At 43.0% G+C, this 13,902-nt stretch overlaps 1 protein-coding gene across 1 annotated transcript in view; it reads right to left on the bottom strand.

Moving 5' to 3' along the window:
* Nucleotides 1-6,052: 6,052 nt before the first annotated feature.
* Nucleotides 6,053-13,902, bottom strand: part of RHBDL3 (rhomboid, veinlet-like 3 (Drosophila)) — a gene marked incomplete at its 5' end in the record, with an annotated part of 26,874 nt that continues 19,024 nt past the window's right edge. Inside the window, 4 exons of the mRNA XM_009706879.1 lie at nt 6,053-6,324; nt 7,073-7,133; nt 9,905-10,005; nt 12,654-12,766. Of these exons, the coding sequence (XP_009705181.1) occupies nt 6,053-6,324; nt 7,073-7,133; nt 9,905-10,005; nt 12,654-12,766 (547 nt within the window). The remainder of the gene's footprint in view (nt 6,325-7,072; nt 7,134-9,904; nt 10,006-12,653; nt 12,767-13,902) is intronic.

The raw sequence follows: 13,902 nt of genomic DNA, 5'->3' as shown, positions 1-13,902 counted from the left end.
GTGTCTCGGAAAACTCAGTTATGTGCAGAAAACTAACAGCAAGAGCCAAGTCCCACATGTGGTAGCAGTGATCTGCCTCCCCTTAGGAGTAACAAATCTGATAGGAACTGCTGCTAATTACATCTTCAGTTTTTTAAGTCAGACTTTAAGCCAATGTTTCCCAACAAAAACACGAAATATTTTTCCAAAATAAGCCTCCTTCTTCCACATTGGTGAAAGGATTTTTATTTTAGTTACCTCAAAATAACTACATCAGTTGGAGTCTTGCTGCAGAACTTCCTGGATATGTTGTTCCCACTATTGATTCGAGAGACGAGAATGTGTTGGCTCTGAGATTTTAAGACGTTCAGTAGAGACTGATGTTAAAAGAGAATAACCCTCCACCCCAGTAAAAAGTTTTAAACAGTCTAATGTACTTGGTCATCAACTTCCCTGCAGTTCTGAGGTCACTACTGCACTAAAGCGTCAGTTGTCAAATGGTGGGACAAGACATGAATTTCAATACAAGTCCCAAGCCAGTTCTGCATCCTTGTTTTATCTCATGGAGAAATAAAGCAGCAGTTCACTGTCCCCTTTATCTTTTAGACAGACACTTTTAGAGAGACATAAAAATGAATTATCAATGTCATTATTAAAAGATTATATTACAGAGCTCAAAACCAAATGTTCTTTTGTTAAATACTGTTAACTGTACACAAACTTACAAAACTGTCTTTGAAAGTTTTTTCTTGCTTATTTTTTTGGCATGTGACATGGAACAGCTCAATTTTATAAAAAAAAAACAAAACAACAAAACCAAAACAAACAAAAAAAATCCAAACAAAAAAATTTAATGGATTCTGCACTCAAATAATATTGTTACAACAAAAATATACAGAATGTACACAATACAAAAATATTTGGAAACATACCATAGTGTCTTACCTTGCAAATATAATTCTGTTTTACTAGCCCTTAACGGGAAAGTATTGTCTGTTCAGTATTTTAAGGCAGAAAATTACATTGTTTAGTGCTTTGTGTTTAACACTTGGATGTGTTGTTAGCATTAGTAGTGTAAGCAAAAGAAAAGCTGCATAAATCTAGCTTTATTTGCAAACTAAACGGACACTGTGGGAGAGTCAGGAGACAGTCAGTGACTAACGTATCTATTAAGCTCACTGGAAATTAAGGTACTTTGCCTCTTAAATCAGGCCTAGGGAATATTTTGTGCTCCATGTTGTAAATTACCCTGAAACATTAATTTTCTGTACTACTACCAGCATTTCAGAAATACCTGGTTAGAAAAGTTTTTCCAATTAAAAGCCAATGATTAATGGTCACATCAAAAATACATTTAAACATGCTTTGTTTCTGTCTTATGTGTGATTCGTCCTTTATAGAGCTGCAAAATGCACTGATTTCCTTTATAACCAGCTCTTGGCATCAGTGATTGCAGGAGGAATTTTTGAGTTGTATCACAGAGCACTGTAGAGCAGCTACTACTATAAAAGAAACAGAACAGCAGCAATGTTCAACGAGGCTAAAACCCTAGAGGTGCTGGCCCTTTGTTCTCTAGATCCCAGTTTGCCTCCAGAGGTTGCTGGTGTTGAACTGTGTCCATATTCTCCAGTTCCACTTCAGGTAAAGCCAGTGGATGGGGTTTCCAAAGCAACTGAGTTGAGCTTGAATCTATGTAAACAGATAGACTTTGAGCTCTTTACTCACTGAAGTATGTGTGAAAGTCCTGCCCACAATCCTGAGAGACTAAATATTGGCACAAAACAGCAGCTGTCTTGTGAGGTCAGCAGATAGCTGTTATTTTAGTACCGGCTCTTAATGTGTCAGATTCCTTCCTTCATACCCCAGTTCAAATTGAAACTATCTAATCTGATTTAAAACACATGGGCAGTATAATCCCCCAGAAGGGGTAAGGTCTTGGGATACAGAATCCCTGAGCTTTATTTCTAGTCCAGCAACCTCAGAGAATGACAATTTCTCTGCCTCCCCCTTCCCCATTGATAAAATACTTCCTACTGCTAACAGAGCAATTAGTGAAGAATCACAATATGCCACATAAGTGCTAAGATTCCTCATCAACTGATGGGGAAAAAGTAACATGAGATGTTGTCTTAAGAATGCAGCAAAAGTAAATTCACTGGCATTTTTATGACTCCTCTACATCTCACTCAGATATTGTTTCTGGCAACCTCCTCTCCCATCACTCCATTACAATCCTCACCCTCCTCCTTCCTATATTATTAGCGATGTGTGCAAAATTAACCTCTACCTGTCTCCAAGCATCTAGGAATAAAAGTGCAATTTGCAAGCCCTGTGGACTTTGATCTACCTGGTTCTCCTCCTCCTCCTTCTTCCCCATGGCTGTCTGAGCCACTTCTCCCATCTCTCCTCTGGGATGAGGGATCAGCAAGAGGCTCGCAGCCGGACCCCACCTGTGCTGTTGCATGCTGCCGGCGCATGTCCCTGAAAAAGCTCTACAACCAGCACCCCAGGCTCTCCCAGTCTGCATTACTACTCCCTACACCCATCCTCACTGGACCAGAGCTGCAATATACTTACTAAAATGGGAAGTCCAGCACAGAAATGGCTTTTTTTTTTTCAGATGTTGTGTTCTCACTCAAGAATGCAAGCATAAAATAACTTCCACTATTGTGCACTGTTCAAATGTATACGTTGGCCTTTTGCTCTAGCCCTGCACTTCTGTAAGGTTCAATAGATTCACATTTTACCCAACTGATGTAGAATTCTGGCAGTGGCTGAAATAAAACCAAAACAATCACCAAAACCAGTCCCTTGGTGGACAGGTCCTTCAGGAACATGTTGCGGACTGTGGCAAGTTGGAATCACAAATGAGCAGGATGGAAAATATTATGTCTCTGACATAAGCCAGCAGCTTCAAGGACATCTGGAGGTAAAAGAAAAGCCTGGTTGCTATTAGCTCTCTGGTGCTGCAGCACTGTGGCACTCCTGGGTGCATTAGAAAACAACATAACTAGATTTCCTGATACTGTATAAAAACATAACAAGTTTTCATGGTGTAATTTGTGATTAAAAAAAAATTACAAAAGCTTAAGCACTTTGTGCTGCTCCTGACTCCGTGAGCTGATAGATTCTTAGCAGACAACAGGCTCTGTGTACAACCTGCTCTATGTATGGGGAGAGATTTCAGCTTTGATGAGCAGAAATGTGAGAGGGTTTCACTTCTTCACCCACAATAAACCTAGTACTGCTTTAAAGTCTGGCCTTTCTGATCCCCAGCATTGCTCTTAGACTTGCTCAGACAAGGTATGGGGACACAGAATGGAAGTCAGAAAGATGAACAACAGTTTAAAAGAGTAAGTCATAAGCTCAACCTCAGTTTACATGAACTGGCTGAAAACAGTTCTATGTTCATCTATGGATAAAGGACCAAAGAAGGGTGCCTGGATTACTTTATTCAGCTCCCTCCTACTCCTGAGCAGGGGCAAAGATATGTTGGCCAGGTCAGGCTGAGGAAGAAACCAGTGGCCCTTGAACTTGTAGCTTGCTACTTGACCTCAGAGCACATCACTAAGCAGGCACAGAAACTTTTCCTGGGGAGAAACTGATGGGCATTAAGTAGCTTTCAGTTGAGAAACCAAAAATAAAAGTCAATTGGTGCATACTGTACTCTGGTAAATTATAGGCAAAATAATCTGGGCTTTGTTGCAATTGAAATTTTCTGCCAAAATTTTCAAAGTTTTCCCAAAACTTCTGGGGGAACTCCCATTTCTGCTCACCTCTGTTTTAAAGGCATCTATAATCACAAAGGCTTAGCAATAGGTGAGGAAAGGAATGTCCTCCTTACGTGTTAACCATGCCTCTGTCAGTATTCTCCTAGCTCCTTGCTCTCCTGTTTGCCTGCTGCTCCCCAGGGAGATGATCTCCACCACTACGAAACTCACTGGGCCAGCACCTGAAACAATGCATTTAAACTCTTGTAACTGCTTTGATCTGGACGCAAACCGCAGAGGTAAAATGGCACAGGGAACCAACCCCCTTGTCCAGAACGAGCAGAGCTCTGACCCTTATCCCTTCCTCTTGTTCCTTGATCTGCGGGCCCATGAGCAATGTACTAGCCCTGCAGAACAACAAAGGTGCAGTTGCCCTCAGATGTCTCATTCCTGTGCACACAAAGGTGGCAAAGATTGGGTTTTTTGCAGGTAAGACTTATTCCTCACTGTAGAAACACTTCTTTTCTCCCCCCTCCCCGCCCCCCTTCCCCCAGGGCAACAGGAGTTTTACTAGTGCATATGCAGGAGTAGAATTTCACCCTTCCAGACCAGAGTGATTTTTCCTGTAAGAGGCAAAATCTGATAAGCACTTGTGAATGTCCCCTCTGTAAAGACAGACTAGTTCGTGATATCATCTGGCAGCACCGATTACACAGCTGAGAGAATAAAGCCCACGACACAGAGACATTTTGCTACAGAGCAAACACAACTGCTACAGTGGCAGTGAGATGTGCTGTGGAAGGCTCTGGTGGCTGGTGCCTGGGCACCAGTATGCAAACAGAAAAAAAGGAAGAGAGGAGCTAGGCTAGAGAGACTTCTATGGCTGCTTTATCCAGGCCATCAAACTAGGTGGGTAAAGGGGAGAGAAAAGGAGGGCATCCACATTCCTGGATCCTCGTTTGGCAGCTCTCTAAAGTGAGAAGCAAAATAACATAAGCACCTTACAGAGAAGAGTACCTATAAGCTTGTGGTACAGAGGTCCCAGGCTGGTCCCCAGGGCGGTGCAGGTAACTGTACGGACTGTGCTACAGGCCAGTTACAGGTTGCTAAAACCTGGGCTTGATCAATGTTAAAGAAAAAGGCATCATTGTAACTAACTGTTGCTTGGAGCCCCTGAATGTCCGTTGCCTCAGGAAGAGGCATCCTCAAAATTTAGCAGTCACTTTAAAACCAGTTTTATCAGTTTCACTACAATCACTGTAACACAGTAACACCTGTTCCACTTCAGTGGGAAACCAGTGCTACATACAACCTGATTTAACTCCACTGACTTCAGTGGACAGATTTGGCCTCAAATGGACTGTATGGCTGTAAAGACTAGATAGTTCCCACCCTGTGCTGCTATAGGTGATCCTGGTCCTGCTTTTCTAGTAAGAACCTGCTGGAACAATTGAGATCCCTGCTAGGAGTTCACTGCAGGCCAGGTGTCAGATGAATGTGGACAGAAATAAAGTGAGAAGAAAACAGCATCTGATTGTCAGCTGATAAAAACACAATCGAATATTTGCCCTCCTTTTCTCCATCCCTCAAAAAAGAAATCCCAGCCACACCCTTTAGCCACAGCAGGATCGTGGGTGGAAATAATTAATTAAAATCAAGTGAAACATGCACAGTAAATGTCACCTCTGGCTGTGTGACCACAATATTAAGAGTTCCCAAGGTTTATAGTGCAATTTCATTTGACCTGTAGTTGAAGACCAGTCTCCATCACTTTGGGTGATCAAATTCTGCTGATTCCTGTGAAAGGTGCATAAGACAGGTTTCACCATAGGCTAAAATATCTTAGGAACCATTCAAGTAATTAGACAGTGGCACTGGTATGGCTGAATAGTCAGATGTGTCCATAGAAACCAAACCCAAGCTGCCTTGTGAGGACCATGCAAGTCTGTTATTAGTAAATGTCTGCTCTTTTTCCTTTTTAGTGTTCAGTAACATTGAGGAGGTTCATTCAACAACTGGCCATAGTTCCAGCACTGACCTGGAAAATACAAATATCTCATACAAAATATTGATGTGTGCTAACAAACCAAGTGATAAGTGCCCAGGTACAAGCTGCCCAATGGGAGCCCTGGCAGTGGAGAAACTGCAGGGAGCAGGCCAGCCAGCATTGCAGAACCTACTAGATTTGTGAACAACCCCATCAGCCCATTCTTCGTGAGACCTTTAAGCATCTCCTCCAGCACACACTTGTGTTCAAAAGAAATATCCTCCCATCAGATAAATATAAAAATAGATCCTCCATCTTCATTCACTCAACATAGCTGATAGGTGACTTTTGCTCTCAAGTTTTCTGTCCCATGTCTTCAAGGAGGGGGAGGTAGCTTTAGATCCAACAGGCTGTAGGCAAAAATGTTCCAGAAGATGGCAAACAAGACAAAAATTATATAAATAGAAAGGAAGATCCACCATAAAGTCTGATCTTGGAGTCTCTGCTCATAGTTCCTCAGGATGATGACACCGAGGGTGATTCCAACCATCACCCCTCCAAGGTGAGCCATGAAGCTGGGGTGTGGGCACGGTGGGTAAGCAGAGGGGTGGAATCGCAGCCACACAGCTCTTCCAAATTCAAAGCTCACTGGAACAAAGAAGGAAAAAAGAAATTAATTGTCTAGTTCTAGCCCTTCTTAAGTCCATCTTGCAGGCAGCACTACATTTCTGAAGAGATGGAGAGGGAGAAACTGCCTTGTATGGTGAGCATAGGGAAGCTGGGAAGCCATGGGTATGCAAGGGTTGCAGCACACAGACATGAGGTCTCCCCAGTGGGTGGTAAGTGGTTTGGATTCATGGGAGTGTAGATAGGTGGGGGAATATTCGCCTTCTAAAATTCATACCAAAACCATTAAAAAAAAAAAAAAGTTAGACTTTGAAGACAATTGTCTATGATGAATACACAGCTTAGTTTCCCTTATCGTGCCACCCTAGGGATATAGCTAGAAGATAATTCATTAATGTGTGTATAATGCTGTTGTCATCCCAGATAGGAAGTGCTCTAGAAAACCTAACTATTATCATTAAGAAAGCATTGTTTGTTTGCTAATTCAAAGACAACACGTCTAAGTCCCAGATCTTCACAAGGTACAAGGTGCTGGCTAATGCCACAAGCTACAGATGCTGGCTAACAACAAACTCCCATTTACAAATGCTTGTGTTGAAAGCCAAAATCTGCATTTGAGAGCTGTGTGGTTTCTACTGCCAGACAATCCAGCTGCAAGTTCCTACTAAAACTGCTGCAAAGTCAAAACTCTCTGAATCAGCATGAACTCTTATGCCAAGGACAAAAAAAACCAGGATTGCATGTGTGCTAAGTATTGCATGATACTTACTACAAATCAAGGCAACAGCCATGCGCAGCAGTTTGAATTGGCACTTCATTCCTGACCAGTTCTGGAAAAGAGACAAGGAAAACAAAGTGATGCTGCATGCAAACCTGGAGGGATTTTTGTTCAGATCTACACTGGAAGAGCATCAAGGACAACCATCCATTGAAACAAACCCCTTTCACTGCCTTTGCCACCTGGCTGTGAACTCTCCACTCACCACACCAAACACAGGTCTGTCAATCCCAGAGGACGCGACCGTAAAGGATATGTTGCAGACATGTCCAAGTTATAGACAGCCCATAACTTCTTTGCCTGGCAGTCTTACTGACTTTCCTTGCCTGAGATCCAGCTGGTGTGGTGTGGTCCTCGGCTGGCCCTGCCACTCTCCGTTCTTCAGACGGACTAATATTTAACATGTTAGTATGATGTTTCACTTTGAATCCTCACAATATTTGAATTTACCTACCCTGCAAAACCCTGTTGTATCAGGCCACATCAAATAAAATTATGTTAAGTAGTACCTAGCATTGAACAAGCATCATTCTGGTTAACATCCCACAGCTCATCATGATTCACTTGGAGGCCCAACACTGTCACCTGTGAGGCAATTTCTCAGTGCATTCAAGCTCTACTGCGCTTTTCCAGTGCTACTGCCTGTACCTCAGGCTCCCTGAAATTCTGCAACTCAGATCTTCAGCAGAGAAAGCAGAAATAATAAAGACCTCAATAAAAGCATACCAAGGAAACAGTGCCAAAAGAAAGCCTGGATGTGGCCTTCTCTGTCTTCAGGCTTGGTTGTTAATCAATATAGTGGAATAAGAATCTCTGAATGATAGTCAGAAACCCTGGGAGAAATGTTTAAATTCCTCCTTTTCCACTTGCATAACATTGCCAAGCAGAAAAAGATCACGTTCTGGGGAACTCAGATGTATGACAACACTATTATTACTATTGACTAAATGAAATTTTACCAGTTGAAAGCAGTATGAGATACCAAGCTAGCCAGGTTTCTTGTGAAAAACTCCCTGTTCATCACACTGAAGGAATAAAAAAAATGCTTGTACACTCTCCAGCCTAACTTTAACAGCACCCAGTGACTTTTCAGCCCGCTTAAGAAATATTCCGCAATACATATAACATATATTCAAGCTCTATGTGGGATCTGTCTGTAAATCACTTCTGTGACTGCAAAAATGTAATCTCTACAAAATAAGCAACTCATTTTCTCTCTCCACAGAGACACCTAACCCAGTCAGAAGGCTCTGAACTCATGCTGATTAATACTGTGCTGCTTCCTCCAGTTTTCATTTCCAGGTAGCTGTTTTGAATTCCTCCCCTCATGCTTTCCTTAGGGTGACATGCTTTATTGCTTCCCCCTGCTGGTTATTTTATGTATTTAATTCCAAGAATATTTATTTTTACAAGCAGGAACGTTCTCATTTCCTTTTGTTACTAGGAGGCACAAGGGAACAGAGAATTCAAGACACGCTCCCCGCAACAGTCCCTCCACTTCCCAGCACGGTCAAAGCACCTGTGCGAGACTCTGTGCTTTACCAGCAAATGGCCAACATCTTTCAGCATGCAGGAGCATTACATCTAGATACCAGGTGAGCAGAGAGAGAGTGAGAAGAAGGGAAAGAAAAGGAAAAAACTCCACCAGAATGGGAAAGGCAGTAAAAGTAATTTCAGATGAGAACAGAGGCAGCAGATAACGGAAAAATACAGATGCTAAGATAGCAATTTCTAAGTAGATTTGGAGGAGGCCAATGAGTAGTGAAATGACAGGAGGGAGTCTCTCTGCCAGCCACTCAACTGTCCTAATTTGGACAACAGTCCCCCGCTCAGTCATGCTAGGATAAACCATGAAGACAGCAAAGGAGACTTATTCTGCTCAGGAAATCACTCGCTTCCCCCACTCCCAGCTGCTACAAAGGCTGCCTGGAGCAGCACGGTTGTGGGTTACAGCTGGAGCTTGCTGGCTTCACTGCATACAAGCATTAAATACAAGGTTTTCTTTTACGCTTGACACAAGTACCACCGCACATGCACAGGTTTTCCAGCACCCATATAACAGACCTTCTGTCTCTACTGCAGCTGACCCACATTATTGTCATTTTTATGGTTATTCTGCTCTGATATTGCTGGTACAGGACAGACATGCAACCCTGTACCACCACACAGGAATCCTCTCTCAGCAAAGCCATTTTTGCCCAGCAGTGAGCTTAGGGGTTGTACAGGCAGATATGCTGGGCTTTGCCACCACCTAGCTGAGGACCTTGGATGAGCTCCTGTTTCCAGGTCTAAGAGGAATGAGGATGCTGGTATTTAATGACCTTTTAAAGTATTTCATTAGGTGAAACGGCAAAAAGATGCATCACTAGTACACCCAGGGTTCAGCTTCAGTCTGGGTTTTACAAATGGAGATAAGGGATATTCTGCACACAAATCCACCAAATACTAAATTTCCTTAGGTAGCCGCTAATATTACATGGCACATGCAGACAGAAACAGGTCTGCAACTTCTGCATAGCCAGTCAGCTCCTTTTTTTCCAAATATTTGTCAGCCCTTGCAAGGAGAGCTGATAGCCTGGAGTACACTGATAAGTCTTGCATTACCAGCATCTTTGGCTTCTCCTGGCAAGCTGCCAGTCATCAGGGTACCAAGCCACCAACTGTAGTGTAACATTTCCATTCCAGGATCACACCACTGAGACAAGACTCAACTGGGGCAAGCTCTGAATGATCAACAGCTGGATCAGGCTCTATTTCCAATCCCTTTGGGCCACCAGATGTGGCTCACTTGCAAAGAGGTTAGACAGTCGTTCTGGTACTCACCATGACTATATTGGCCAAGTGAGCTGAGACAAGGGCATACACACCTCCAGAGGAGCCCACCACAGGCGCAGTCATATCAGCTACTGACACTGCCAGGGACCCTGGGAGAAAGAACAAGAGTTTGTGACAATTCCTGGCCAAATAAACACACTCTCTCCTACCCTACATCCCTGCTACTGCCTGTTTTGTGCTAATTGCTGCAGGTCAGTAATATGTAGACCAAGAGAAGAGAGGGGAGGGGATCAATTGACTTGTGAAGCTAACTCAGTCCTGTAGAACTGCCAAGACAGTAACTGATCAATTCTTCTGCACCTAATTTAAAAGCAGCCAAGCAATGCACCAACGTATCTTCAAACCTGTGCTGCAAAAAGGCACTTACACCCTGATTAAAATAACAAGGAAGCAGGACACAGACAAATGTCTGTTTCTTGTTCTTCATCTGAAGATAAAATAGAAGGAGCTCTCATGCTGGCAGGACAAATATTTGCACAGTGAGAAGGAACTGGGGACTTGTAACTTGGCACAGGCCTCTGATCGAAGCACAGCCTGTTACTTACAAAAGTTCAGAGTAAAACTAGCTAAAAATAACCTGTATGGAGGCAGTAAACACAAGATAGCAAAATGACAGGTCAATCACATAAAGGCACCACTAATAACTATACATCCAAACCTAGATACTGTTTCTCCTTTTCCCAGTTGGAGGCTTGGATCTGCTCAAAGCTCCTTTCACTGCAAACTTTAAAAGTAATTTAAGAGACAGAGACAAAGGCAGACCTGGTGTTACAAGAGAGGATAATGAAGATTTTTATGATGAATGGGAAAAAGACACAATGGCAAATCTTGAGAGAGTCCTCAGTAGTACCGAATCTAACTGTCACCGTTTTGTTATTTGCTAATTGCTTAGCTGATTCTGGGTTGAAAAAGTGCTGAGGTTCCACCAGCCAACCCTGCTGACAGCTCCCTCCTTCACTATATGGCCCTGAGACTTCTCAGCTCTTAAACACTGCCATTAATGAAAATGAGAAGTTGAGAAGTTAAGAATTTAAGAAAGGAGTAATGAGAACTTGCAGTTAAGTCCTCAGACACTGCACTGAGTCTCCTGATCTCAGCCTCAACATGTCTTCTTAGTAAAGCCAGACAAATGAGAAAAAACCAGAAAAGTAGGGAGTGGCTATTGTGGCTCATAGCTACATTGTACTGTTTATTCCTGATTGTTGAGGAGCTGTGTTATCTTTATATTGCCAGATCCTCAGCATAAGTATGCCTCCTTGTCTCTCTCCTGGCTCATGTCAAAGAATAAAGCATGTTTAATAATCAGCTAACAACTCAAACAAGTAAGGGTATCATGGGATGCTTTTCTGTGTGGGACTGTCTGGTCACATTTGTAGTTCCATCCTGCACATTCCCTTTCCATTTGGTACTTTCTTCCACAATTTATAGGTCATAAGGTGTGAAAGTCAAGTCTATGAGGACGTGGCAGCTTGTCTGAGGAAAAAAAATGGGATCATTTCCATAGCAGAAATGAACCAATAATGCTAGGTGGGCTAGTGAGCCTCACTCAGGCACTGGCTACAAACCCCCACAGGTCTGGGCTTTCAGCCCAGCCCTGCCTCTGGCCCTGTGGACCCTGCCAGCAAGTCCATGGCCACAGGAATCTGAGAGGCAGCTGGTAACTCAGCGTTCGCCTGGGCTCAATTGCAGCAGATTCAACACTCACTTGCTTCGCTTACCTGGCACAGATGTGCTATGTGTATTTACACATACATAAATGAAGCCCCAGGGTTTGGTAGATGGATCTATGTAGAAAAGCTTATGTCTGGCAAGTTGCAGACTGAGGACCACTTTAATTAGTGCTTATTAAAATAACAGGCAAAGGATGGTGGAGCTGGTCTGCCATCTCCTTTCTCTGCATTAAATAGCATGGTGTTTGTACCATGCCTAGTCCTGTGTCCTTGTCCAATTATTCTTTCCACAGTCTGTCTCCTGGAATATAGGATTTTTTAGTACCCAATGCAGCCCATTTTACAAAGGCTTTATCTGCTCATTATGAAAAAAAATAAAATTATATAGCTAGAAAAAAAATCAACACCAAAAATCTTGAACTAAAGCAGTCAATTTTTGTCTGAGTTCCACTGTGAAGCTCTTGGTTGTTCTCACACTCTCCTCCTGTTTTAATTAGATGTTGATCTACTGTCAGCTAACTTCCATCACCTCCAAACTGCTGGAAATGCCAAACATAAATAAACTCAATACAGCACAAACTAAAAATCCATCAAACCCCATGGCTTTATGATTAAATGAATTTCCAGATTCCTGTGCACTGCTCACAACCTACAACCAAATACTTCTTGCTTACTCAGGCTGTAGAAAGCAGAGAGCACAGGACAAACGAAGGAAGAACTGGCACAGGACCTGGAAAAAGAAAATTACTCTTCATGCAGGGATGACTGTGATGCCACCTTTCTTCTAGGCCTCTGTGGGATACAAGAGGAAAGGAACAGCATGACCTCCACATCCAGGAAGACCATCTAAAGCAAAGTTATTTTAAAGTAACAGGTTGTTGGTGCTTTTTTTAGCAGGTCTCCTAAACACAAAGCATCTGGCTAGTTAGAAACAGATGTCAAGTTGTAGCATATTTCCCACTTCCAGCCTCGAAAAGAATTTTAATGCACAGAAGATCATTGACTGCTCTTCTCATACACCCAAATGTCACAAAACATTCCTCTGGGCATCCAGAGGTGTCACCTACCTGCCACAACTCCAGCAACATACACAAAACTGATCCTTGCAGCTCCATGCACCATTTCCAAGGGAACCCCAACCAAAAGCTGAAGGACAACATTGAGTCCAAGGTGTTCTATCCTGCAGCAAGGAAAAACAATGGTTGTCCTCTTTTCTAACTCTTTGTCTCCCTTCTCTACTCTTGAGACAGAGATATCTTGGAAAGGAAATCAAATAGCACCTGCTTCACGAAACTAGATTGTAACACTGGGAAAAACAATGGGTCCTGAAAAAAATCAGACCGAGAGCTCTGACGTTTCTTCCCTCCTTGCTGCTCGTTATCTTTTTCATATCCACTCAGGTCCTTTGAGCCAAAGACCTCATAGCATGTTTAGTTTTTAGTGAGACTTTTTGTTTGTTTGGTTGGTTTTCTTTCAAGAAGTTAAAAGACTTGTCCAAAAAAGCAGCAAGATGTCAGCAGAGCCTGGAACAGAAGCCAGAAACTTGACCTGCTCCTCTCTTCTTCCCTCCTAATGACACAGCCTTTCCCTGCACATATTACATAGCCATGATGGGGAGCGGATATTAAGTCAAGATGAACGTAAGCCTAGCAGTCCCAAGACAGTCACCGTTTCCTTGTGACACGTAATGCCACTTTACCGTTTGCGGTATCTGACCCTCACCCTTTTCTGCTGTGCCTCCTTCACTGTGATCATGGTCAGAACGGGAAGCAGAGAGCATTTTTAACTCTGGTTAGGTGCCCAGTGAGACACAAGGTGTATTCACGGAAGCTCTCTGTTCACCCACCCTTGTCCCCATTACAGTCAATAGCAAAAGTCCTGCTTAACACCATGGGAAAAGCTGGGCTGAGACTAGTCTTGTAGAAAACCCCACTGTGCACATTGTGCAGGACCACTTGCAGCCTAGAGGTAGAGCATGTGATAGCTAAGATGTGCATATTTGGTAAAGGCTCCAGTGCAGCGGTTTTCTCCTGTACTGAATCAATAGTTTCAAATCAAGTTCTTTGTTGCTCTAATCAGTAGTACTTAACAGATCTTCCAGTGAGGTAACAATAGCACCAGGCCCCTAAACAAGGTCCTTCTCAACACTGTGCTAGTGTCTGAGATTTACCTTGGGCTCACAGGGCTATGACCTTGCTGAATGGCCACATCACACTGGACCCAGGGTTATACTGTTTTCTGTACGAAGAGTGCCTGACTCTGCTTACAGGTGGACCTAAATGACACAGTGGTACCCTTAACGCAGATGGATAGCAT

This window comes from Cariama cristata, unplaced genomic scaffold, assembly GCF_000690535.1.
Source record: "Cariama cristata isolate BGI_N322 unplaced genomic scaffold, ASM69053v1 scaffold1439, whole genome shotgun sequence".
In the NCBI taxonomy this organism is placed as follows: Eukaryota; Metazoa; Chordata; class Aves; order Cariamiformes; family Cariamidae; genus Cariama; species Cariama cristata.
This window is presented reverse-complemented; position numbering and strand designations above follow the sequence as displayed.